At 36.3% G+C, this 22,115-nt stretch overlaps 1 protein-coding gene across 3 annotated transcripts in view; it reads right to left on the bottom strand.

Annotated features, from left to right (window-relative positions):
• LOC150085004 (uncharacterized) overlaps positions 1–22,115 on the bottom strand; it is a 234,710-nt gene that overhangs the window by 92,197 nt on the left and 120,398 nt on the right. For all 3 annotated transcript variants that reach the window (XM_090376729.1, XM_090376731.1, XM_090376730.1), the window contains exon 12: positions 8,854–9,057. In XM_090376729.1, the coding sequence (XP_090232855.1) occupies positions 8,854–9,057 (204 nt within the window). The remainder of the gene's footprint in view (positions 1–8,853; positions 9,058–22,115) is intronic.

Genomic DNA, 22,115 nt, shown 5'->3' with positions numbered 1-22,115 from the left:
ACAGTAATACTCAAAATATATTTATTTTAATAAATCTATCAAAATACTGATTAAAATAGTCTCAAGGGGGGGGGTCCCTTATAGTGCTCTTTGGGACCATTCCTTTCAAAAGTACTAACATGAGGCTTTACTGTATTTATTATAAAATAAAGCATTATTATCATAGAATATTGTTATTAGTTAATTTCAGAAAAATTTTTTTAATTGAATAACCAATAAATAAATACATTATAAGTTGTCGAACCCAGCAATAGTAGCAGTGGCAAATGATGCAAGAAAGCAAGTTTATACAGTATCAGCGGGGAAAAAAAACTACACTTTAAACATCCAAGAATTTGTTAGTTCTTTCTTGAATTTATTCAAACCATTCACTTCCACAACAGATGAAAGCCTATTTCAACAATCAACCACCTGCTGGCTGAAGGCAAACTTCCACACATCTATCCTGCGACCATCCTTCCTTAACTTAAATTTATGTCCCCTCGTTTGTTTGTTTTTGGTTTTTAGGAGCATTAGCAACTAAGGCCATATTGCTCCGGGATATGCGGTGGTCATTCCCTGACCTTTCCGCATCTTCCGTATTTGGCGGTGACGGGCTCGAACCCCGGTCTAATCAAGAAGCGTGTGCTCCTTCCCACCTGGCTACGGAGGCGCCTTATGTCCCCTCATGTGTGTAGTTTCAGCAGGAGAAAAAATGCCATTAACATTCAGCTTGCTCAATCCATTCAAGGCAATAAACACCTCAATCAGATCTCCCCGCAAGTGCCTAGTCTCCAGATGCTGCAGTTTGCAGAACTGAAGCCTTTCTAGATAAGAGCACCCTTTTGTTCTCTTCACCACTCTGGTTGCCCTTCTCTGCACTCATTCCAGCAGATCAACATCCTTCTTACAGCACGGCCTCCAGACTTGTACACAGTACTCAAGGTGCAGTCCCTAACCATGGCCTTGTACAAGGCAATAATCACCTCCTTATCCCTGATAGCAAAGCTTCTGAATATCATTGACAAAACCCCATGAGCTGTCCTGGCAGCATATCTTCACTGCTCAGAGAATTTCATATAGACTGCAAAATTACCCTCATGTCTTTTTAATTTTCCACTTCCCTAAGTGCAGTACCATACTGTTCGTACGTTACTCTGGGATTATTGCTACCTGCTGCTAAACTTCAACTGCCATTTCTCAGCCCATCAACCTAATTGTTTCTAGTCCTAATTGTTTATTGCAGTAGCACATCTCGTTATAGTTGTTAACTATACCACCAACCTTTGTATCATCTGCAAACTTAGACATTAAGCCTAATATACCTTTCATTAGGAGCAAACCACTGACAGATTTTGGAACAAAAGCTTATCAAGTGTTTTGGCATCCTTTTCATCACTATATGGTATATCTGCCAGGGACAAAAGTTGATGACATTGTAGAGCAGATATCTTTTAAGGGCACAAAAGGTGATGTTGTTGTAAACATTGGAACTAATGACATTAAGAGTAAGAGATTTACTCAACAAGTACAGGTCAATGTTGAAAAAAAGTCTTCAGTTAGGGCTGAATGTGAAAGTGTCTGCAATTCTTCCCAGACATGGTAGGAGAGAGTATATGATGAGAGCCTTGTCAATCAACTCGACCCTGGAGAGATTGTGCAAGGCTCAAGGGGTAGAATTTTTTTCAGCCTGGTCTGTGCTTGTTGACAGGAGAGACTGCTTCTACAGGGATGGGTACAATTAAATAGAAAGGGTGTAAGAATATTTGCTGATGCTATCAAGGCAGTGTTAGGTGGGTCGAAAAACTGCTAGCTTGGGGTGATACACAGAGTAAAAGGTTAACAGTGGCTGCAGGCAGAGGCAAAAGTGATTCTTGCACTGCTTCTATTAGAATGAGCAGCAGCCTGGAAAGCAAAGTAATGGAGATTTCCAGGACTGCTGGGAGTCATTGTGGAAAAATTAAATACATGGGCTGTGTTAGGGTAACTAAGAGTATGAACAGGTGCATGTATACTTGCATGTACACCAATGCTAGGAGTATAGTTAATAAATTTAAAAATAAATAAATAAATTTTCTGTTTATACTCCGGGATGACCAAACGGTCAGAGGAGGGATAGACAGAATACAAGAAACAGCACCGTATTCAGTAATCACCGGCTTGAACCCCGGTCACTCAAGGCACGTATACTTATGCACCCGCGCGGCGATGAGCTTGAAATGCTAGTCAAGACATCAAAGGCAGATATTGTTTGGATATCAGAGATGTGGTGTCACAAAGATATAAGCAGTGCAGAATTGGAATTTGGAGAGTACAATGTGTACAGGAAGGATAGATAGAGGAAGGGAGGAGGGGTTAATGCTGTTAGTTAAGAAACAAAATCTAAGGAAGTGCATACAATTGATTTTGGTGGACAATGCAGTGTTGAGTCTGTTTGGTGTGAAATAAGCACTGGGAAAGGAAAAATGAGAGTAGGTATGTGTGTGTGTGTGTGTGTGTGTGTTATAGGCCTAATGAATCTGATGAGTATAATGAGCAATTGTACAGAGAAATAGTGGACCAGTAAATCAGAATGTCTTATAATGGGGGATTTTAACTTTCCAGATATTGATGGGAACTTGTGGTTGGTCACTCGCACACTAGCAAGATTTTTTTTGTGGATTTATTGGATGACTGTTTTTCTACAGCAACATGTTTGAGAGGCAACCAGAGGGAGTAATACTCTTGATCTGATTATCAGCAGTGATTATTCATGCATTAAGAATTTGCAGATAAAGGAACCACTGTGTGACAGTGATCAAAATGTACTGATGTGGGAATTACTTAAAGATGTAACTACCATCAAGGCTAAATGGAAGGGCTTTTGCTTTCGTAAAGGTGACTACAGAGGTCTCGGACAGTTTTTAAATTCTACAGTGGGATTGACTGATGATGTTACCAATGTTGAATTCTAAATGGGAAGCCTTCAGGGATTTAATTTTGGAGGTTACTAGGCTTTTCATTCCAACTAAGAAATACTGTTCAAGGTTTAGGCCTAAGTAGATGTCAGATGAATTAATGAGGCTTATGGCAGAGAAGAAGAATGTATGGGATGCATATAAAGTATCAGGTGACACAGAAGCCTATGGCAGGTATAAACTAGTCTGTAATCAAGTCACAAAGGAGGTTAGGCAGGCGAAGGCAGATTACGAGAAATCTTTGGCAACGGATACAAAGAAAAACAGCAAAGAGTTCTTTATTTATGTAAACTCCAGAAGCAAAGGGATGAATCAGATTGGACCACTTGACAGATGGGTTGACTATTGATGGTCATGGTCAGGTAGCTAATAAACTGAATGAGTATTTTGCATCTACATTCATACATGAGGAGTTATTCAATGAGGGGAGTGCCAGAAGTTTATCAAATGCTAACAGGGAGCTAAGTAATTTTGTAATAACTGAGAGCAAAGTGGAGGAGGAGAAATTGTTGAAGTTAAACATAAGGAAGGCAACTGGGGTGGACGGGATCTATCCAGTTATATTAAAGGAGGCAGCAAAGGAAGTAAGCAAACCCTTAGCCATAATTATGAGAGCTTCCTTGGACTCAAAGGAGGTCCCCATGGACTGGAGGTGTGCAAATGTATCACCAATTCACAAAGGGGGTTCACAAAAGGTGACACAAGTAACTGCAGACATGTCAGTTTAACTTGTGTTCTGAGGAAAATAATGGGATCACTGGTTAAAGAAGCACTGCAGGATCATCTAGACAAGACTGCAGTAATAGTTAAGACACAGCATGGGTTTGTTAAAGGGAGGTATTGTCTGACCAATTTGATTGGATACTATGATGTGGTCACAAAGAAACTGAATTCCAAAAATAATTTTGATATCATATACTTGGATTTCAGGAAAGCTTTTGATACTGTTGCACATGGAAGACTGCTGTACAAATTTGAGAGGTATGGCATTAAGGGTAAGTTGCTACAATGGATAAATGGATGGTTAAGTGGGAGATGACATAGTGGTAATCAATGGACGCTGCTCTTCGTGGATAAATGTTATTAGTGGAGTTCCCCAGGGTTCGGTGTTGGGCCCATTGTTGTTTTCAGTATTTATCATTGATAAAGGTATATCAAGTGTAATGTCCAAGTTTGCAGGGTTGTTAACAACAGTGAAGACAGTATGCTAATCCAACTGGATCTAGATAAATTGAGCTGAGAAGTGGCAACTGAAGTTTAACATTGACAAATGCAAAGTACTGCATATGGGTAGCAATAACTGGAGAGAAATGTACCAACTGTGTTGTATTACACTCAGGGAAGTGGAAAAGACCTGGTGGTAATTTTGCAGTCAAATATGAAGTTTGCTGAGCAGTGCAGAAGGGCTGCCAGGGCAGGTCACGGAGTCTTGTCAATGATATATAGGAATTTCGCTAGCAGGGACAGGGAGGTGATTATCCCGTTATACAAGGCAATTGTCAGGCCACACCTAGAGTACTGTGTCCAGGTCTGGAGGCCTCATTTTAGGAAGGATGTAGAGTTGCTAGAACGAGTACAAAGAAGGGCAACAAGATTGGTGAGGGGAACAAAAGGGTGCTCTTACCAAGAAAGGCTTAAGTTCTGCAAATTGCAGTGCCTGGAGAGTAGGCACCTGAGAGGTGATCTGATTGAGGTATATAAGGCCTTGAATGGTTTGAGCAAGCTGAATGCCGATGGGATTCTTCCTCTTTCTCAGACTAAGAACCTGAGGGGGCACAGTTTCAAACTGAGGAAAGATAGTTGTAGAATAGATGTGAGGAAATTTGCCTTTAGCCAGTGGATAGTTGATTGGTGGAACAGGCTTCCATCTTTTGTTGTGGAAGCTAATAGCCTAAATAAATTTAAGGCTGAGCTGGACAGGCATTTGGAATGAATGGAGGGGCGAAATGGGAGGTTTTTTTTTTTAAATTTTAGCTGATGCTGCATAAGCTCGCTTTTTGCATCATATGCCTCTACTAATGCTAATGCAACCTGGCATTGTATTACACTTATTTTTATGGTGTTATTTATACTATATGATATATGTAAATATACAATGCTTCAATGACCAAAGCATTGTTAATTTAATAGTAAAAATAAAAAAAGGCACATCCTCCCATTATATCCATATATGTATGAGAAAATTGGTCCTAATTCACAAACCACTTTTGAAAAATGCATGATGCTCACAAACAAGGAGATTACTGTAATAGTTAATAAAAAAAGTTTTATTAGTAACAGTAATCATAAGCATGTCATTTGTACACTCTTCAAATCATCTTAAAACAATTTTCAAAGGATAGTTATTTTAAATAAGCAATTGAAAGGGTAGAACATCTCAATGTTCTATAACAAAAATCAGAAGGAAAATTGAACTTTGTTACTAGAAAAATTCAGTGTTTCACTAAGGCAAGAAAGCAGAACCTACATGATTTCAATTTTTTTTATCCTCACAAGCAATTCCCTATCACTGCACTTAACAGTGAGCATTTCTGTTGCCAAATGATCAGCTGCACTAAGTACAGCCAAGCCTGCTCACAAAATGTTCAACACATTGGGTGTAAAACCAGGTAAAATGGAGTGGCAATCAACAACAGGGTTCTGTGGTTAGCAGATTGTTCACATTGCATTAAAAAACAGCTTGATTAATATTACAATCTCATATATGTACATAACATCCAAATTAACATCATGGGCTATTCACAGGATAATCTGAGCATTCTGAAATAAATATGCAATATACAAGTAACCCTCATATAACATGGTAGTTAGGGTCCTATAAAATCTCGTGTAGTGTGAAACCATGTTATACAGGACTAAGAACCAATACAAAAACGGGGGTTACGCTCCAAAAGCTAACAAAAATAAATTTTTTTATAACCAGCAGAAACTTAATTTTTATTAAAAATAGTAATAACTGAACAAACATCTTACAAACTGTGATACATAATGTCAGTTAATATATGTTCATTTAATTTTCTTCCTCTTCATTTCTGCTAAGCACAATCAAACGAGAGCGTTTTCTCTATTGCAGAATATCTTCGCCTTCTGCAGCATTTAGATTTTGTGCATCTTCTGCTCTCTTTAAAATATCAGTATTCTGGGATTGTTTGCTTTTACTTGATAGAACTTTGTAAATTGCATGGTATGGAGCTAAACATTTTTGAAACTCTTTTGAACTTTGTGTTCCTTCCAGTCGAAGGATCTGCATTCAAAAAAATAAGATTCTAATTGCTCAGCTAAGGTTATTCCTTTCCGTATGCTTTTTAGCGTAAAATTTGGAACTTGAAGTTTCATCCATTATACACTGAATTGATTTGGTGCCATTTCCACCAAATCCACTTTGCCAGCCTCTTTTTCTACCAGTAATTCGTGAATGTCTTCAATAGTCATATCATCAAAACCTTCCCCTCCTACTGACTTAGCAAGTTCTACAATTACTGATTCTGTTTTCTGCCAGTTGGACCAAATCTCCTGAATGAACTGAGTCTGGTCATACATTTTTCCAACACGGTTAATTGGCACATTATCCAATAATAATAAAACTTTAAAATGATTTTATTTCTTTGAGAGATAAAGTTATGATTTCGATACAGTCCGCAATTGAAAAATGTTTCCATGCCTCCATCATTTCAGTAGATTTGGAATCAATTTTTTCCAAAATCCATTGTAACAATTTTTAAAGGTAGATATAATGTCTTGATCTAATGGTTGAATTAAAGAAATTGCATTAGGTGGTAGGAACATTACTTCAATATTTTGGATGACTTAAACCTTTTGGATGGCCTGGCACATTATCCAATAATAATAAAACTTTAAAATCTAGATTTTCAGCTTTAAATAGTTTTCCACAGCTGGCACAAAACAATTTAGAATCCATTCTTTAAATAAATCTGTAGTTACCCAAATTATGCCTACTTTCCTTAGCGATAATTTAGGGCTGGAATTTAATTCAAAACAAAGAAATTATTCCAATACACTTCTTAAGAACAAAGTTTAGTAATACATACTCAAAAAAATTTATAAACAATCAAATAAAAACCAAAATAACCCATACAAAAAACTTTAAAAGTTACAAAATGCATGCTTTGAAGTCACAAATTTTTATGGTCTCAAACAAGCAAGAGTTCAATATGGGGATTTCCCAATATTTTTTTTTTTTTTTTTTTTACATAACGACTAGCAAGTTAACAGCAGGGATTCACAAAAAAGAATGGAAATGTTTAAAAATTACATCCAACATAATAGCAGATTTTTCCCTACACAAAAGCTCAAAAATACCCTGTTATGCCCATTTTGCCACAATTCTCTAACCATGTTATATAAGTACTGTGTTGTGCGAGGATTGCTGCAATCATGTTAGAGCTAAACCGTGTTGTAGAATACCATGTTATACGGGGGTTGCCTGTATTTATTTTATCAGTACTGTAGTTATGATCCCAGCTTGACTGTAAGTATGGTTAAATTTTACCATCTACTATTTGAATAAACCTGTCACATAGCTGTTTGCTCCTCAACATGTACAGTGCAATTTTCCCTTGTAGCATTTCACAGGACTATATTTTACATCACTCCTCTCTGTGTTGCCTGACTGTAATCCCAATTCTAAATTTCAGCTCTGTGCTACTAGCTGTTTTGCATCTACAGGCCTTCAAAGTGATGTGGTTAACTATAACCACCCTCCTGTATTTTATCATTATTAATTAATATGAAGCATATTTTGAATGTCAACATTAATAAAAGCATTTTCTGTTGATAATGCTGCCATTAATGAATTGTGAAACTGTTCCATACATATTTCTTCCCAATGAACATAATAATTCAGTAAATTCATGCAACAGAGTAATAAAATATTGCACAACTGCAAATTATGATAACATCACCTTCTTTCAGGATGTTCAAAGAGTTAGAAACAGTATTTATTAGAGGACGTGGTAAATGCAATATTAAGGATGACATTTAGGGGACAAATGTAATTTTTATTTATGTTTCATTTATTATGTAAGTGAAGATACTGGGTATTTTGTGTGTTTTTTTTTTTTTTTTTTTTAATTAATTACCATTGCTAATTCCACTTCATGCTGTCCTCAATGACACAGTGATCTTCACTTCAGTTAAACTTAGATTTCATAATGATAATAGCAAAATGGGCTAGAAAATAACATGGCAGGGTACTGCAAGTACTTTTTGCTCCTGATGTAAACAAAAGTCACTGGAGAGGGAGAGAGACAGATTCATCAAACAGAATAAATGAATATACGAATGTCACATTGTCACTTTGCACAGAAAATAAGGCAGAGTGTTTGCAATAAGGCACATATCAAATTTCTTCATAAATGCTTCAGTATCACTATAATATGGAATTCAGATGTGCAAAAAAGAGTATTCATTTGGAGAAGGTAAATTGTGGGAAGTAAATGTTTAGGTGTAGCTAACACCCACAGGTCAAGACAGCTAATTTGCATGATATTCTGATAAGCCACTACACCCTTTTACTCTATGAATAATAGCTTAACTCGTGAATTTCCGGGGCAAGCTATCCTACATAATAACTACAATATAAAATTAAATTAACAAGGCATGCATTTGTACGCTCCGGACAAGGACAGAAAACGTATAATCCTACAGGATAAAGAATGATTGCATTTAAATCCCGTCCCTATCAGTACTATCCCACATTAGAATATCTTGATTCCAAATAGAATGCATTAAAATGAAGGATTGCTTCTTTCAGGTCACACTTATGAAATGTACAAAGCTGATTATTGATAAGGGAACAGTTTTCATGATTAAAGCGGCATGGCATCCCTTGAGTTTGTAATCAGACCCTGCCCTAGTTCTTAAACAGAGAGAAGAGTAGCAGCCACACTCTACCGACCGAGCAGTCTTCTCAGATAATTTGCCACTGTGATGCTTTGACCCCGAAGAGTGTCCCGAATTTGGCTTTTTGCTCGTTGTTCCATCACTGGCCTTGTGTGTTTCGTCATCGGAGCCATCTCCACCAAAACTTGTAATGTACATTATTTGGCCTGCATTTACTGGAGACTGCGATCTCGATCGAGATCTTGATGTGGAACGTAACCTATAAAAACCAAAACTCTGTATAAAATTTCTTTTACAAATATATAATGAGAAAAATAATTATAAAAACAAATATATAATTTCAAGATTATATGGCAAGTTTCTAAAATCAAATAACACTACTTATTCATTTAACACCCAAAATAATTGAATATTAAATACATTATCTGACAGCAATTTTTATCAACATAACAATATTATACTAGTACAATGATGAATGTTTTATGGGCATAGTTATTCCCATTTATAAAAACAGATGACAGCCAACATTCTGAAAGACATGGCTTCAATAGGTACTGATAGGATAGCAGTACAAGTATGTTATGAAACAAACCCCCCTTGAAATTTCATGCCACTTGTATGGAATCAGAAGATGAGTCAATATTTAAAACTTGTAATTTTGGAACACTGACTACTTTGGTCATACTGTGTCAGTTCATAGAGTTTTATTGTGTATTGAATACAAGTGCATATCCACCAGCCAAATTGTCTGTTGTTGTCAGCTGTAAAACTTGGAATAACTCAATAGGAAAACCCTACTCATTCCATCTGACTGATTTATTACAGTCTCAATCAAAGAAACATTTAACTCAATGGCAGTTGTAACAGTTGTTACCTATCTGGGCATAAGAGGTCTCAATTATAAAAAAAAAAAAAAAAAACACCAGAATTTATTAAGGAACTTTCTTACCAAATCCCCACAGTTAGCAATACTATTTATTCTTCTACAGTAAAATATCTTATTCATAATCATAGTAATTTTTTTTTTTTAAATTATTTCGTGCCATCTTTTGCATCTCATGTAGTGGTGTATTACAGCAAAATCTGCATCAAAAACCACCGTCTGCTTTAATTCAATTATTCTCCTCTTTCTTTTAAGTTTATTTGTGACAGTTATTACGCATACATGGCAAACTGTAAAGAAAGCGATAAATATATATAGTATCTATCTAGAAGATCACAAAACTTACAGGTATAGGTGACAACAGGCAATAGCTCTTATTGAAGTTAAATGATTAAGTGCCCAGACATCACAGTTATCTGAAAATTCTCATTTTCAATGGTTTGCCCCAGTGTCCCAAATTTTTTTTTTCTCATATGCATAATCGTCATAGTAGTTTTATCATCTCTGTTTGCACTAATTAGATCTGCCAGATATGACTTCATTTCTAGTTCTGGAAAAATCACTTACACATATAAGTTTACCAATGGCTAATTGTAGGAAAATAAGAATGACAGCTGGTATCTATTTCCCTTCTCTTCTATTCATAAGTAGTCTTCGTGGCAGAGATTTTGAGTGCACCCACTGTGGTGCACTCAAAGGTTAAGTTTTAACCCAAGCATGGTACTAAGTACTATAGGTTCTAATACCTCTAGTGTTTGGGGTTCTCATAAAAAAAAAAAAAAAAAAAAAAAAACTGTCATCCTATAGCACCCTCTCATGTGATAAATGGTGGAATTCCATACACTGGAAATATTTGTATAATTAATTTTTACCCCAGGTAAACCTTTAAGTTTTATAATCACTAATACAATGGACAATCCATGCTGTTGATGGGTGGATCTGTGTTGCAGTCTCCGCTAATCCAGCTCGAGGACGTGATTTCATTACTAGTTCATTGAACTTCATAATTCTGAGAATTCTGTTCTTTAGAAGGAGATATACCGGGTGGTTATAAAATAAGTTTCCCTATTCAGGAAACCCTAGTGTCAAAACAGTTAGAGATAGTGCTGTGAAAATCGGTGAATACGTCATTTAGAGTATGGGGAAGCAATTTGTAGAAGAAAAAAAAAAAAAAAAGTTTAAATTTCTGCCACCAGGAGAGAAATTGGCACTGTAAACATGAGAACTTAGAAATCTATCAGAAAATATACTGTATTTATATTTTCTGATAGTGAAAAAAATATAATGAAAAAAAAAAAAAGTATCAGAACTCTACAGATATTGTTCTATGTGCTTTCCCTCATTTGAGATGACATTCTGAAAACAGAGGACTGCGTGCGACACAGTTTCACATAGCATCTCACTGGGAATGTTGGCTACATGCTGTATGCTGTTTAATGCTTGCTTTCAAATCGACAAGCATCTGTATGCTGCCATGGTAAACTCTGTCTTTCAGGTATCCCCATAGCCAGAAATCACATGGATTGAGATCTGTGATCGGGCTGGTCAGAACTGTGGAAAGTCTCTAGAAGTGATGCAATCATTTAGGAATGTTGACCGAGCAGTTCCTTCACTTGTCGACCAACATGGAGAGGGGCACCACCTTGCATGAACACTACAGTCTCCAAGCATTGCCTTTCTTGCAGAGTGGGAATAATGTGATCTCTTAGAAGAGCACAATACCATGCACTAGTTACCATACACCTTACAGGGCCATGAGGTGTAGACTCTTCAAAGAGAAATGGTCCAATTATAAACTCTGATGTGAATCCACACCATACTGCAATGTATGGACTTTGTAGTGGTCTTTCATGCACAGCAGAGGGCCAAGAAGTTCATTATATTCGGCAGTTTTGTACATTTACAGCACAAAAAGATCATTCAAGCCCATGTATCATAGGGCAAAGTCTATTCGTTGTTGCTGATCACAAGACTTTAGTACTTGCACTACATGAATCCTGTATGGGAACCAGTGTAAAAGTATTCGAAGCACTTTGCATACAGTAGACCGAGGAAAGTTCAAGTCTCTTGACACACCTCTGGCACTACTGACTGGTAGTGTTTTGCATTCTGACCATTGAAACCGCCACGCCACTTCATCCACTATCTCCATTCTGATATGTGGTTGTCCCCTGCTGAAATTACATCTAACTCCCCAGTCGTTTAAAATTTCTTTATTAGTTTTCGAAGCCCCACTGATGGCAAAGGTCCTTTACGCAAACCTTTAAGTTTCCAATATTCACATAGTGCTGCATTAGCATTACTATTATTCTGGTAAAATAATTTTACTAAAAGAGCACGTTCTTTTTTGTAAGAGCCATAATGGTTATTGATGGTGGCCTTTCTGCTTTTATCTAACAGGATTTCATCTGTGCAAGCAGTGTGCCTTGAAGTAAAAGAACTTTTACATGTGCAGCGCCGTTTTTCCCCTGGTGGCAAAAATTAAATTTTTTTTCTTCTACAAATCACTTCCCCATACCCTAAATGATATACCCACTGATATTCACAGCACTAACTTTAACCGTTTTGATACTACGGTCTCCTGAATAGGGAAATTTATTTTATAACCACCTGGTATATATAACAAGTTAATGGGGCATCAAAAACTCACTGGTGAATTCTACAATAAGCATTCTATCAATGCTAAAAACTTTCAAAAATAGTGAAGTTTTTTTTGCAGAAGAAAATTCACTAAGATTCACTGTAAATTTTTTTTGAATCACCATTAAATGAAATCAACCTCCATGTTATGTGGGGAGCAGAACAGTTGATTAATCTGGTTGTTAGAAATATGTTGAGCCATTCAGAAATCTTGTGGTCTAGGGGTGAGGACAGAATTACAGTTTCATCATGAATGTTATGCATAGTGTGAATAGCTGATTCAATAAGCAAATATTAAAAACTGAATGTGCCAAAAATTGAATAACAGATAAAGAGTTGTGCACACCAGTGGTCAAAATGCACAAATTACACATTTAAGAAAAATTCAAAAGTTCTTGCAAAATTAACTTTACAATAATCGAGGTGAAGAAACAAACTCATTTAAAGGCAAAATATTTCATGTAATAAATAACCTGCAAATACTTAGAACAATTATAAACAACTTGTAAACAGCTAGATGCTTTTCAAAAGTACACCAGTTTGAAGATACAAAATGCATAAAAAAATATTACTGATATGGAATTTCAAACTGCCATTATTTAGTTTTCTTTGCATGATAATTGAATTTCAGAAGGGCTGAAAGAGAAGAATGGCTGACATAATAAATCTTGCTACATTGTCTCATTTTTTTTTCAAAATCTGTATTTCAAGAGCAGATCATGGAAATTAAAAACTGTGGCTTTTTGTTTGCCATTCCAACATCTAACAGAAATGTGAAAAAGAATATTTTTAGGAATAAACGTTCAGTGGCCAGAGGAACAAACCTGTCTAGATGAAACACCAATAATTCTGTTAAGTTATGCAAATTAACATTTAACATGTAAATATTTTTATATGATTAAAATACAATTAGTGCAGGAACAATTTATTAAAATTTACAAAACAAATTTACTTATCCCTACACTGCTAAGGTGTCTGACAGACACTTTTTTTTTAATAAATGAAATCAAATCCTCCTGTGTGCCTTTCTCCACCAATATTCTCTATATCAGTGCTTCCCAAACTATCTGTGGTGAAGGACCAGTTACTTTTATTTCCAATCCTTCACAGAACGGTACTTTTGTAAAATACAAATCATCGCAAACCAGTAACAAACAATTTACAGACCGTTGCCGGTCCATGGACCACACTTTGAGTAGCACTGCTCTATATGATTATGTCAGTATTTTCTGTTTTCATTTTGATATAATATGAATTACTATAAAATAAATTTTTGTTTGATGTTTAACAGATGTCAGGTAATTTTCTTCTAAACTCCCATTCCCATGTGGCATCTGTGAGACTCCAGCAAGAGCTGTCTAATCTTACTGCATCTGCCAGATGCAAAAGGAGAACTTGTGTTTCAATTCAGGGGATGAATGGATAACCTCAGAAATTCTAACAAATACAATAAAAACATACTTTATTGGTTGTTTCTCTCATTTATTTTGGTTTAATATTTTGTTATTGAGTTCAGGATATCATAATAGAACACCATTTTCAATTCAGTAAAAACAAATTAATTCTGTTGCTATCAACATCCCCCCCATAGCCGAGTGGTCAGGTGCGTGAGTGCAGTAGCACATGCTCTTTGAGTGAACCAGGGTTCAAGCCCGTGACTGCTAAATACAATTAACATTTGTATATCAATGATTTATTGTAAACTCCACTGACCTGGTGGTCATGCTGGAGTATAAACAAGAACATTTAATAATGTATGCAAATTTCACTATAAACAATACTCAACATGACAGTATTGTTTTCAACAAGAAACTGACAACCCAAATTTACTTCTCAAAGAACAAACCCAAAAACATAAGTCACAATAAATTCCATGAACTTTTTTCAAATAAGATGAACAAATTCTTGGGTTTTATAAAGTAAGCAAACATTGTAATTTGCTTTAAGTTATATATATATATATAATAAATTACAAATACATGTATATTGGCAACTCATGTTTTTCTAACCCTATGCATGCACCCTGAATTCAAAGTTTAGGATTTATACTCCATGTATACACTGACCACCTATATTTATGCTACCTACATTTTCAATGTTTTCTAAATACAATTGTGACTCCATGTTCTATATTAAATTCATATATTTTTAAATTAATTTTTGAAAATTAAAACTCCCTTTAAACCTCTCAGCAAGCAAATGCAAATTTAAAAACCACATGCTTCAACAAATGCTTTGATTACACAATAGCTTATCTGTAATGGGAGCGTTCACTGAATGAAATGTGAAGCATGTACATCAAGAGCTTGATTCTGTGATGCATCAATGTCATGAAACCAGAGGGTATTACTAATTGGAGGAAGGCAGCAGTAAAGAGAGCAGGCTATCAATAACTGAACATGACATATGTCATATTCAGTTAATTAAGTTTAACTTAATATATACCATATAATTAAGTTTAACTTAATAATTAACAGCTATTACTGTAATTTTCTGCCGTGTGAGGATAGAGTGGATAAAGTGAAAATTGCTGAAATACTGTTGGGTTTATATTGACCATGGGTGACTGATTATGGGTTAAAAAAGCAGTTACTTGAAATTAGGTGTACTAGAAATATCTTCACTGTCATTTTTTTTTTAGGGCACAACACAAAACACTGGCTTACTATTTGATATCAATTCATATTTATTCCAGTTGCTTGACAATTTATGGAGATTTCTTGAATTTTCAACAGAGTGTTTGTGGGTTAGGTGCTTAACTAATGTCATCTGAATAAGAGACCTTAGCTAATAAGCATTCTGCTAACTATAATTACCATTAAAACACAGGGGGGACAGTTTTCACTAAATGCTCTTGTTTACATACACTCCAGCATGACCACAAGATCAGAAGAGTTTGCAATTAATTATTTTGATAAGAAATAACCATTAGAGCTTGAAGATTCTGAAATTATTCAGAGCTTGAAAAACAGCATGGATGCCCTCGAAGGATTTAAATAGGGAGCACATCAAACTCCCAGCTGCCCACATCAACACCAGAGCTTGCACTGTGGGACTAGCACATTCTGCCCAAGGTAGAATGTGCTAGTCCCACAGGAGCTAGTTGTTGTTGGTGATTATATTGTCCAGGAAATGGGAAATATATCATGCAAAAATAGGTGGAATACAACCAGGGTGTGTCTGTCAGGGGCAAAAGTTGATGATGTTGTACAACAGATATCTTTTAAGGGCACAAAAGGTGATGGTGTTTACACATTGCCACCAATGACATTAAAAAGATCTGCAGCCTTACTTAACAAGTACAGGGCAATGTTGAAAAGTAGCGAGTTGGAATTAAATTCGAAAGTGTATGCTGAGACACAATAGGAGGGAGTATATGATCAGGGCTGCTGTGATCCTATGTGCCACCCATAAGCGAAATCAAATTTGCCTCCCCAAAATATTTGGATTAAAAATTAAATAAGGCATAAATAATTAATTTATTAAAAAGAAAAGAATTACAACATATCTCACATATAAGATAATGAAACAGTAAACAAAAATAACAATATCATTCTGAATCACAGTAATCATACCCACAATAATAAAATAAAAGGAAAATTATTATGTAAAAAAATTATACAAATTTATTATTATTAGCCATATGGTGCAAGGAAGCCTGAGGCTTATGCTACACTGCCAAAATTCCCGAGTTACCCTGAGAGAGAGAGAAGTAGAAAGGAATCACCAAGAAAAAGAATGATGATATCCAGCTCAGAACCTGGGTGTGCCAAGCCCATACTCACCAGATGTGAGCCCCTGGGATTAAATTATGTTTATGATGTGCAAATTTATTATTTCATTTATGCTTATTTATTCCAAAAGTTCATTTTCTATTGAAATTATTGCCAAATTAGAGTCTTTGTTGAGACATTGTCCATTGTAAATAATTTTTGATTAATTTTAAAAAACTCCGTTCACCTGAACAGAGTTTTTACCAGTTCACCTGAACTGGTAAAGTTAGAAAAATTCTTAATGCAACTGCTACATTTGGAAAAGTATCTGTAAAATATATATTGTAAACCTTCAAATGGAGTAATACTGTCTTTAATATAAATCTGATATATTCTAAGTTCTTCAGATAATGCTAAACCATCAACATCAGACTCATTACAACAACATCATTTAACTTAATATGCAAATCTTTGCATGAATTAATAAATTGACATCTGACCATTTTTTTAAATTCAGAAATATTATAAAATATTTCTACATGTTCTTTCATATTTGTAAACCTTTCAGTTAATGAGAAAAAATTGTTGTGTCCATAATTTGAAAGAAAAATTAATTCTGAAATTTTGTTGCAGATCCTGAATAGCTTCATCTCTACTTTCATAACTGAAATGAAGTTTTTTCAATCTTTTCCTTGCAGTGCTTACTTCTGGAAGCGAAGAGTCAATGACAATAGCCATATTATTAGCCGAATCGAGAATTTTTGAAATGCTTCCTCTGTTCTATTTTCTTTAAAGTTTCTTTAATATCATGCCAAATTATAATTGAACAAAGAAACTTATAAGATGTCATTTTAAGACTATTGATTTGGCATGATTCCTTGTATCCATATCTTTATTTTTGTTTGGTTTTTATTTGGTTTTTAGGAGCATTAGCAACTAAGGCCATATTGCTCCGGGATATGCGATGGTCATTCCCTGACCTTTCCGCATTCTCCGTATTTGGTGGTGACGGGCTCGAAACCCGGTCTAATCAAGAAGCGTGTGCTACGCACTGCTGCTCCCTCACACCTGGCTACGGAGGTGCCTTTTTATTTTTGTCTTCAGTGATTATAGCAAAATCATAACAAAACATGTAGCTTCTCTAGTCATTTCTATTTTATTTGTAATATTTTGTAAAATTATTTAAATAATTTCATTCTGTATTTGATCACCCAAATAATGCACGATATTTTTCCATTCAGATTTCTGAATACAGCAAATATGTTCTGCCACAGCTGAATCAAATTTAGCAATTGTTTCAGTAAGTTTAAAAAAGTTACCATTGTCATTTTCATACAAATCTTTTGAAGATCCCCTGAATGCTATACATTGCCTTGTAAAAATAGTATCATATACAGTATGTTATTATGGCTGAATACATTGCAGGCGTGGCTGAAAAATGGAGTGATTGTCTGGTCGAGTTCATATCAGGTTCTCTTTATATTAGTGGGATTGTTGTGGTGGCAGCAGCTGTCAGAACAAAAAAAAAAGAGAGAGAGAGAGAGAAAAAGCATTTCTGTTGATGTGCATCAGCAATTCTCATTGTTAATGCATGTGAAATCGCCTAGTAATGTACTGGCGAGAAGAATCAGTGGTTGCATGTGGTGTTAATTTTTGCTAGCTGTTTTTTTTAAAAAAAATTGCCATTTCTTTCTCTTCATTTTGAGCTCCAACATATTGTGATCTCACGTGACGTCCCCAGTAACATGTAGGTGAGAAGAGAGGAAAAGCGATGAATGGGAGGTGCCTTCGCATCCTATCACTGCCTTCTTCTCTTTCTCGCCAAAGTATGGGGTTATGCCCATGTTTTGTTCATACCCTGCGAAATATAAATATGAAACATGAATCCAGATAATATGTAAATTCACCCAGTCTGCAATATCATGTATTGTATTAATTCCAAATGAATTATTTGCCTGCCGTGTTGAATACTGGTAAATGTTAACCAATCAGATGATCAGCGGGACTTCTGAATATGTGGGACTGGCGGTTGGATAGGTTTTATGAGTATCACTAAGTGACAGAATGGCAATCCCTTTGGCTCTGAATTCGTGCTTAGTAGCAGCACTAATTACCTCAATTTCCTGGCCAGAGGTGTGAACAATGCGTTCCCAATTAAGTCTCTCATAATACATTATATGGATATTTTCTTTGCTCTACAGAAACTATTTTAAATGTAATTACCAGGGGGTATTAAAAAAAACCACTAACTAGAAAATTTCGCTATAAAGAAGTTTGTTAAACAGAGGTCCGACTTGTATAGGTCAAACATTATTTGGCACCCTCCTGAACTACCGCCTGTAAGCACCGCTTACCTCGCCTACCCACTTGCAGCAGCCCTGTATATGATGAGAGATCTGTCAATTCAGCCATGGAGAGATTGTGCAAGGCACATGGGATAAAATTTTTCCTACACTTAAATAGAAAGGGTGCGAGAATATTTGCTGATGCTACCAAGGCAGTGCTGGGTTGGTTGGAAACTGTTAGCTTGGGGAGAGGGGATACTCAGACTAACAGATTAACAATAGAAGAAAGAGGTGCTACTTCTATTGGAATGAGCATCAGCCTGGAAAACAAGGTTCCAGGGATTTCTACAACTGCTGGGAGTCATCGTGGAACAATTAAATACACATGCACAGACCACTGATAGGGTAACTAAGAGTAAGAATTGGTGCATGTATACCTGCATATACACCAATGCTAAGCATATAGTAAATAAATTTGATCAATTTGAAGTGCTGGTCAAGCAATCAAATGCAGACATTGTTGGGATAACAGAGACAGTGTCACACAGATATAAAGGATGCAAAATTTGAATATGAGGAGTACAATGCATACAGAAAGAAGAAATAGGATAGGGGTTAGGAAGGGGTTATGCTCTTATTTAAGAAGCACAAAATCTAAAGCAGTGCATCCAGTTGATATGGGTGGCCAGTACAATGTTGAATCAGTTTGGTGTGACATAAAGCTGGGAAAGAAAAAATGAGAGTAGGCATGTGTTATAGGCCTAATGATTCTGATGAGTACAACTAACAACTGTACAGCAAAACAGTGGGCCAGTAAATCAGAACATCTTATAATAGGAGATTTTAACTTTCCAGATATTGACTGGAACTTGTGGATTGGTCACTCACACACTAGTGTTTTGTGGGTATTGGATGACTGCTTTTTACTGCAGCATGTTAGAGAGGCAACCAGAGGGAGTAATACTCTTGATCTGATTATCACCGGTGTTTATTCATGCATTAAGAATCTGCAAATAAAGAAACCACTAGGTGACAGTAATCACAGTGAATTGATGTGGGGACTTACTTAAAGATGTAACTAGCATCAAAGGGTAAAGGGAAGGGATTTTGCTTTTGCAAAGGTGACTACAGTGGTCTCAGACAGTTTTTAGATTCTGTAGTACAGTGGGACCAATTGATGATGTTACCATCAGCCAATTCTAAATGGGAAGCAGCATTCAAGGAATTAATGACTGAAGTTACTAGGCTTTTTATACCAACTAAGAAATACTGTTAAAGGTTAAAGTCTAAATAGATGTCAGATGAACTAATGAGACTCTAGCAGAGAAGAAAAATGCATGGGATACATATAACTTATCAGGTGACACAGAAGCCTATGAGAGATATAAGCTAGTGTATAATCAAGTCATAAAAGAGGTTAGGCAAGCCAAGGCAGATTACAAGAAATATTTGGCAAAGGATGCAAAGAAAAACAGCACAGCACAGACCTCTTCACTTATGTAAACTCTAAATAATATCGGTGTATAGATACACCACAGACAACTCTTAAGAAACTACAAAGTAGTTGTTGTAGGCATCATTTGCTCTTTCTCATATTGTGCTCTGCCTTCACGACAAGTTGCCATGATATTGCACTACCTCGAATAAGTAACGCTTCACTAATAGAGAAGACTATTGTTACTTATTCTCAATGAGTACCATCACCCAGACATGTTTCAAGGCTATTGGCCTATCATCAGTGGGTGGGCAATATCATGGCAACTCGTCGTGAAGGCAGAGCACAGTATGAGAAAGAGCAAATGATGCCTACAACAACTACTTTGTAGTTTCTTAAGAGTTGTCTATGGTGTATCTACACACCGATATTATATAGATATTAAACTCTTAATGTATTATGCCTTGAGCATTTAGTTATTTTAAATATTGTCATATACACCTTTTGGCATCTCTCATATTGTGTGATTATCTTCACAACTGGGTCATCATGTCTGCAATACCAGGGTACCTACCCACCCACAGGCCAATAGCCTTGAAACATGTCTGGGTGGTGGTACTCACTGAGAATAAGTAACAATAGTCTTCTCTATTAGTGATGCGTTACTTAATTCGAGGTAGTACAATATCATGGCAACTCGTCGTGAAGGCAGAGCACAGTATGAGAAAGAGCAAATGATGCCTACAACAACTACTTTGTAGTTTCTTAAGAGTTGTCTATGGTGTATCTACACACTGATATTATATAGATATTAAACTCTTAATGTATTATGCCTTGAGCATTTAGTAAACTCTAAAGTAAGGGGATGAATCAAACTGATCCACTTGATATTGATAGTTCAACTGTTGATAATCCTGCTCAGGTTGCTGACAAACTGAATGGGTACTTTGCATCTACATTCACACATGAGGAAATCTTTAGGGAAGTGGAAGCCAGAATTTTATCAAACTCTAACGGGGAGCTAAATGATTTTGTAATAAGTGAGAGAAAAGTGGAAGAGAAATTGTTGAAGTTAAATATAATAAAAGCACCTGAGGTGGACAGGATCTAGCCACACGGAGGCACCAAAGGAAGTAACCAAACCCTTACATGACGCAACAGAATTAAAATTCACTGCTGTACAATTTGGAGCAGTGTTGCATTAAGGACAAGTTGCTGCTATGGATAAAGTGATGGTTGAGTGGGAGAAGACAGAGTGGTAATCAATAGACATTGCTCTTCGTGGACTAATGTTATTAGTAGAATACCTCGGGATTTGATGTTAGGCTCGTTATTGTTATCTATATTTATTAATGATAGATTAAGGCATATCAAGCTTAATGTCCAAGTTTTCAGATGGTACAAAAGGTTGGCAGGGTGGTTAATGATGGTAAAGGTAAAGTGCAGCCATTATCAACCCACTGCAGGATGGAAGCCTCCTCAACAATTCATGCTGAGAGAAATGGACCATAATCTGCCACGCTGGTCCAGTGCGGGTTGGCAGATCGACCGTATTCAGTAGTCAGGGGTTTGAACCCCGGTCTACTCAAAGAGCGTGTGCTATTGCACTCCCGCCCCTGACCACTCGGCTACGGATGGTATGTTACTGCAACAGTATATAGAAAAGTTAGGCAGATGGACTGAGAAATGGCAACTGAAGTTTAGCATTACCAAATGCAAAGTACTGCATATGTGTGGCAGCAACCCCGAGTAACATACCAACTATATGGTACTAGAAATTTAGTGTGCCGTTAGATATGAAGTTCTCTAAGTAGTGCTGACAGGATGCCAGGACAGCTTATAAGGTTTTGTCAATGATATACTGGAATTTTTCTAGCAGGGATAAGGTGGTGATAAAACCATTGTATAAGGCAATGGTCAGGCCACATCTTGAGTACTGCATATGAGTCCGAAGGTCTCATATTTTAGGACGGATATAGAGCTGCTGGTATGAGTACAGAGAAGGGCAACAAGATTGGTGAGGGGAATAAAGAGGTGCTCTGACCAAGAAATGCTTCAGTTCTGCAAACCCATCTGGAGATTAGGCACCTATAAGGTAATCTGATTGAGGTCTTTAAGGCTTTGAATGGGTTGAGCAAGTTCAATGCTGATGGGATTCTTCCTCAGATTAAGTAAGAGGGAGCATAATCCTATCAGCATTGATGGAATTCTTCCTCTTGCTCAGATTGCACACATTAGGTGGCATAAATTCAAGTCGAGGAAGTACGGTTGCAGAATAGATGTGCAGAAGGTTGCGTTTATTCAATGAGTGGATGATTGTTGGAACAAACTTCATCTGCTGTTTCGGAAGTTGACAACTTA

Source organism: Mastigoproctus giganteus, chromosome 6, assembly GCF_048544385.1.
Source record: "Mastigoproctus giganteus isolate SK-2022 chromosome 6, ASM4854438v1, whole genome shotgun sequence".
NCBI classification, from domain to species: Eukaryota; Metazoa; Arthropoda; class Arachnida; order Uropygi; family Thelyphonidae; genus Mastigoproctus; species Mastigoproctus giganteus.
Note: the sequence above shows the minus strand (reverse complement) of the source record. Positions and strands in the feature narration are given on the sequence as shown.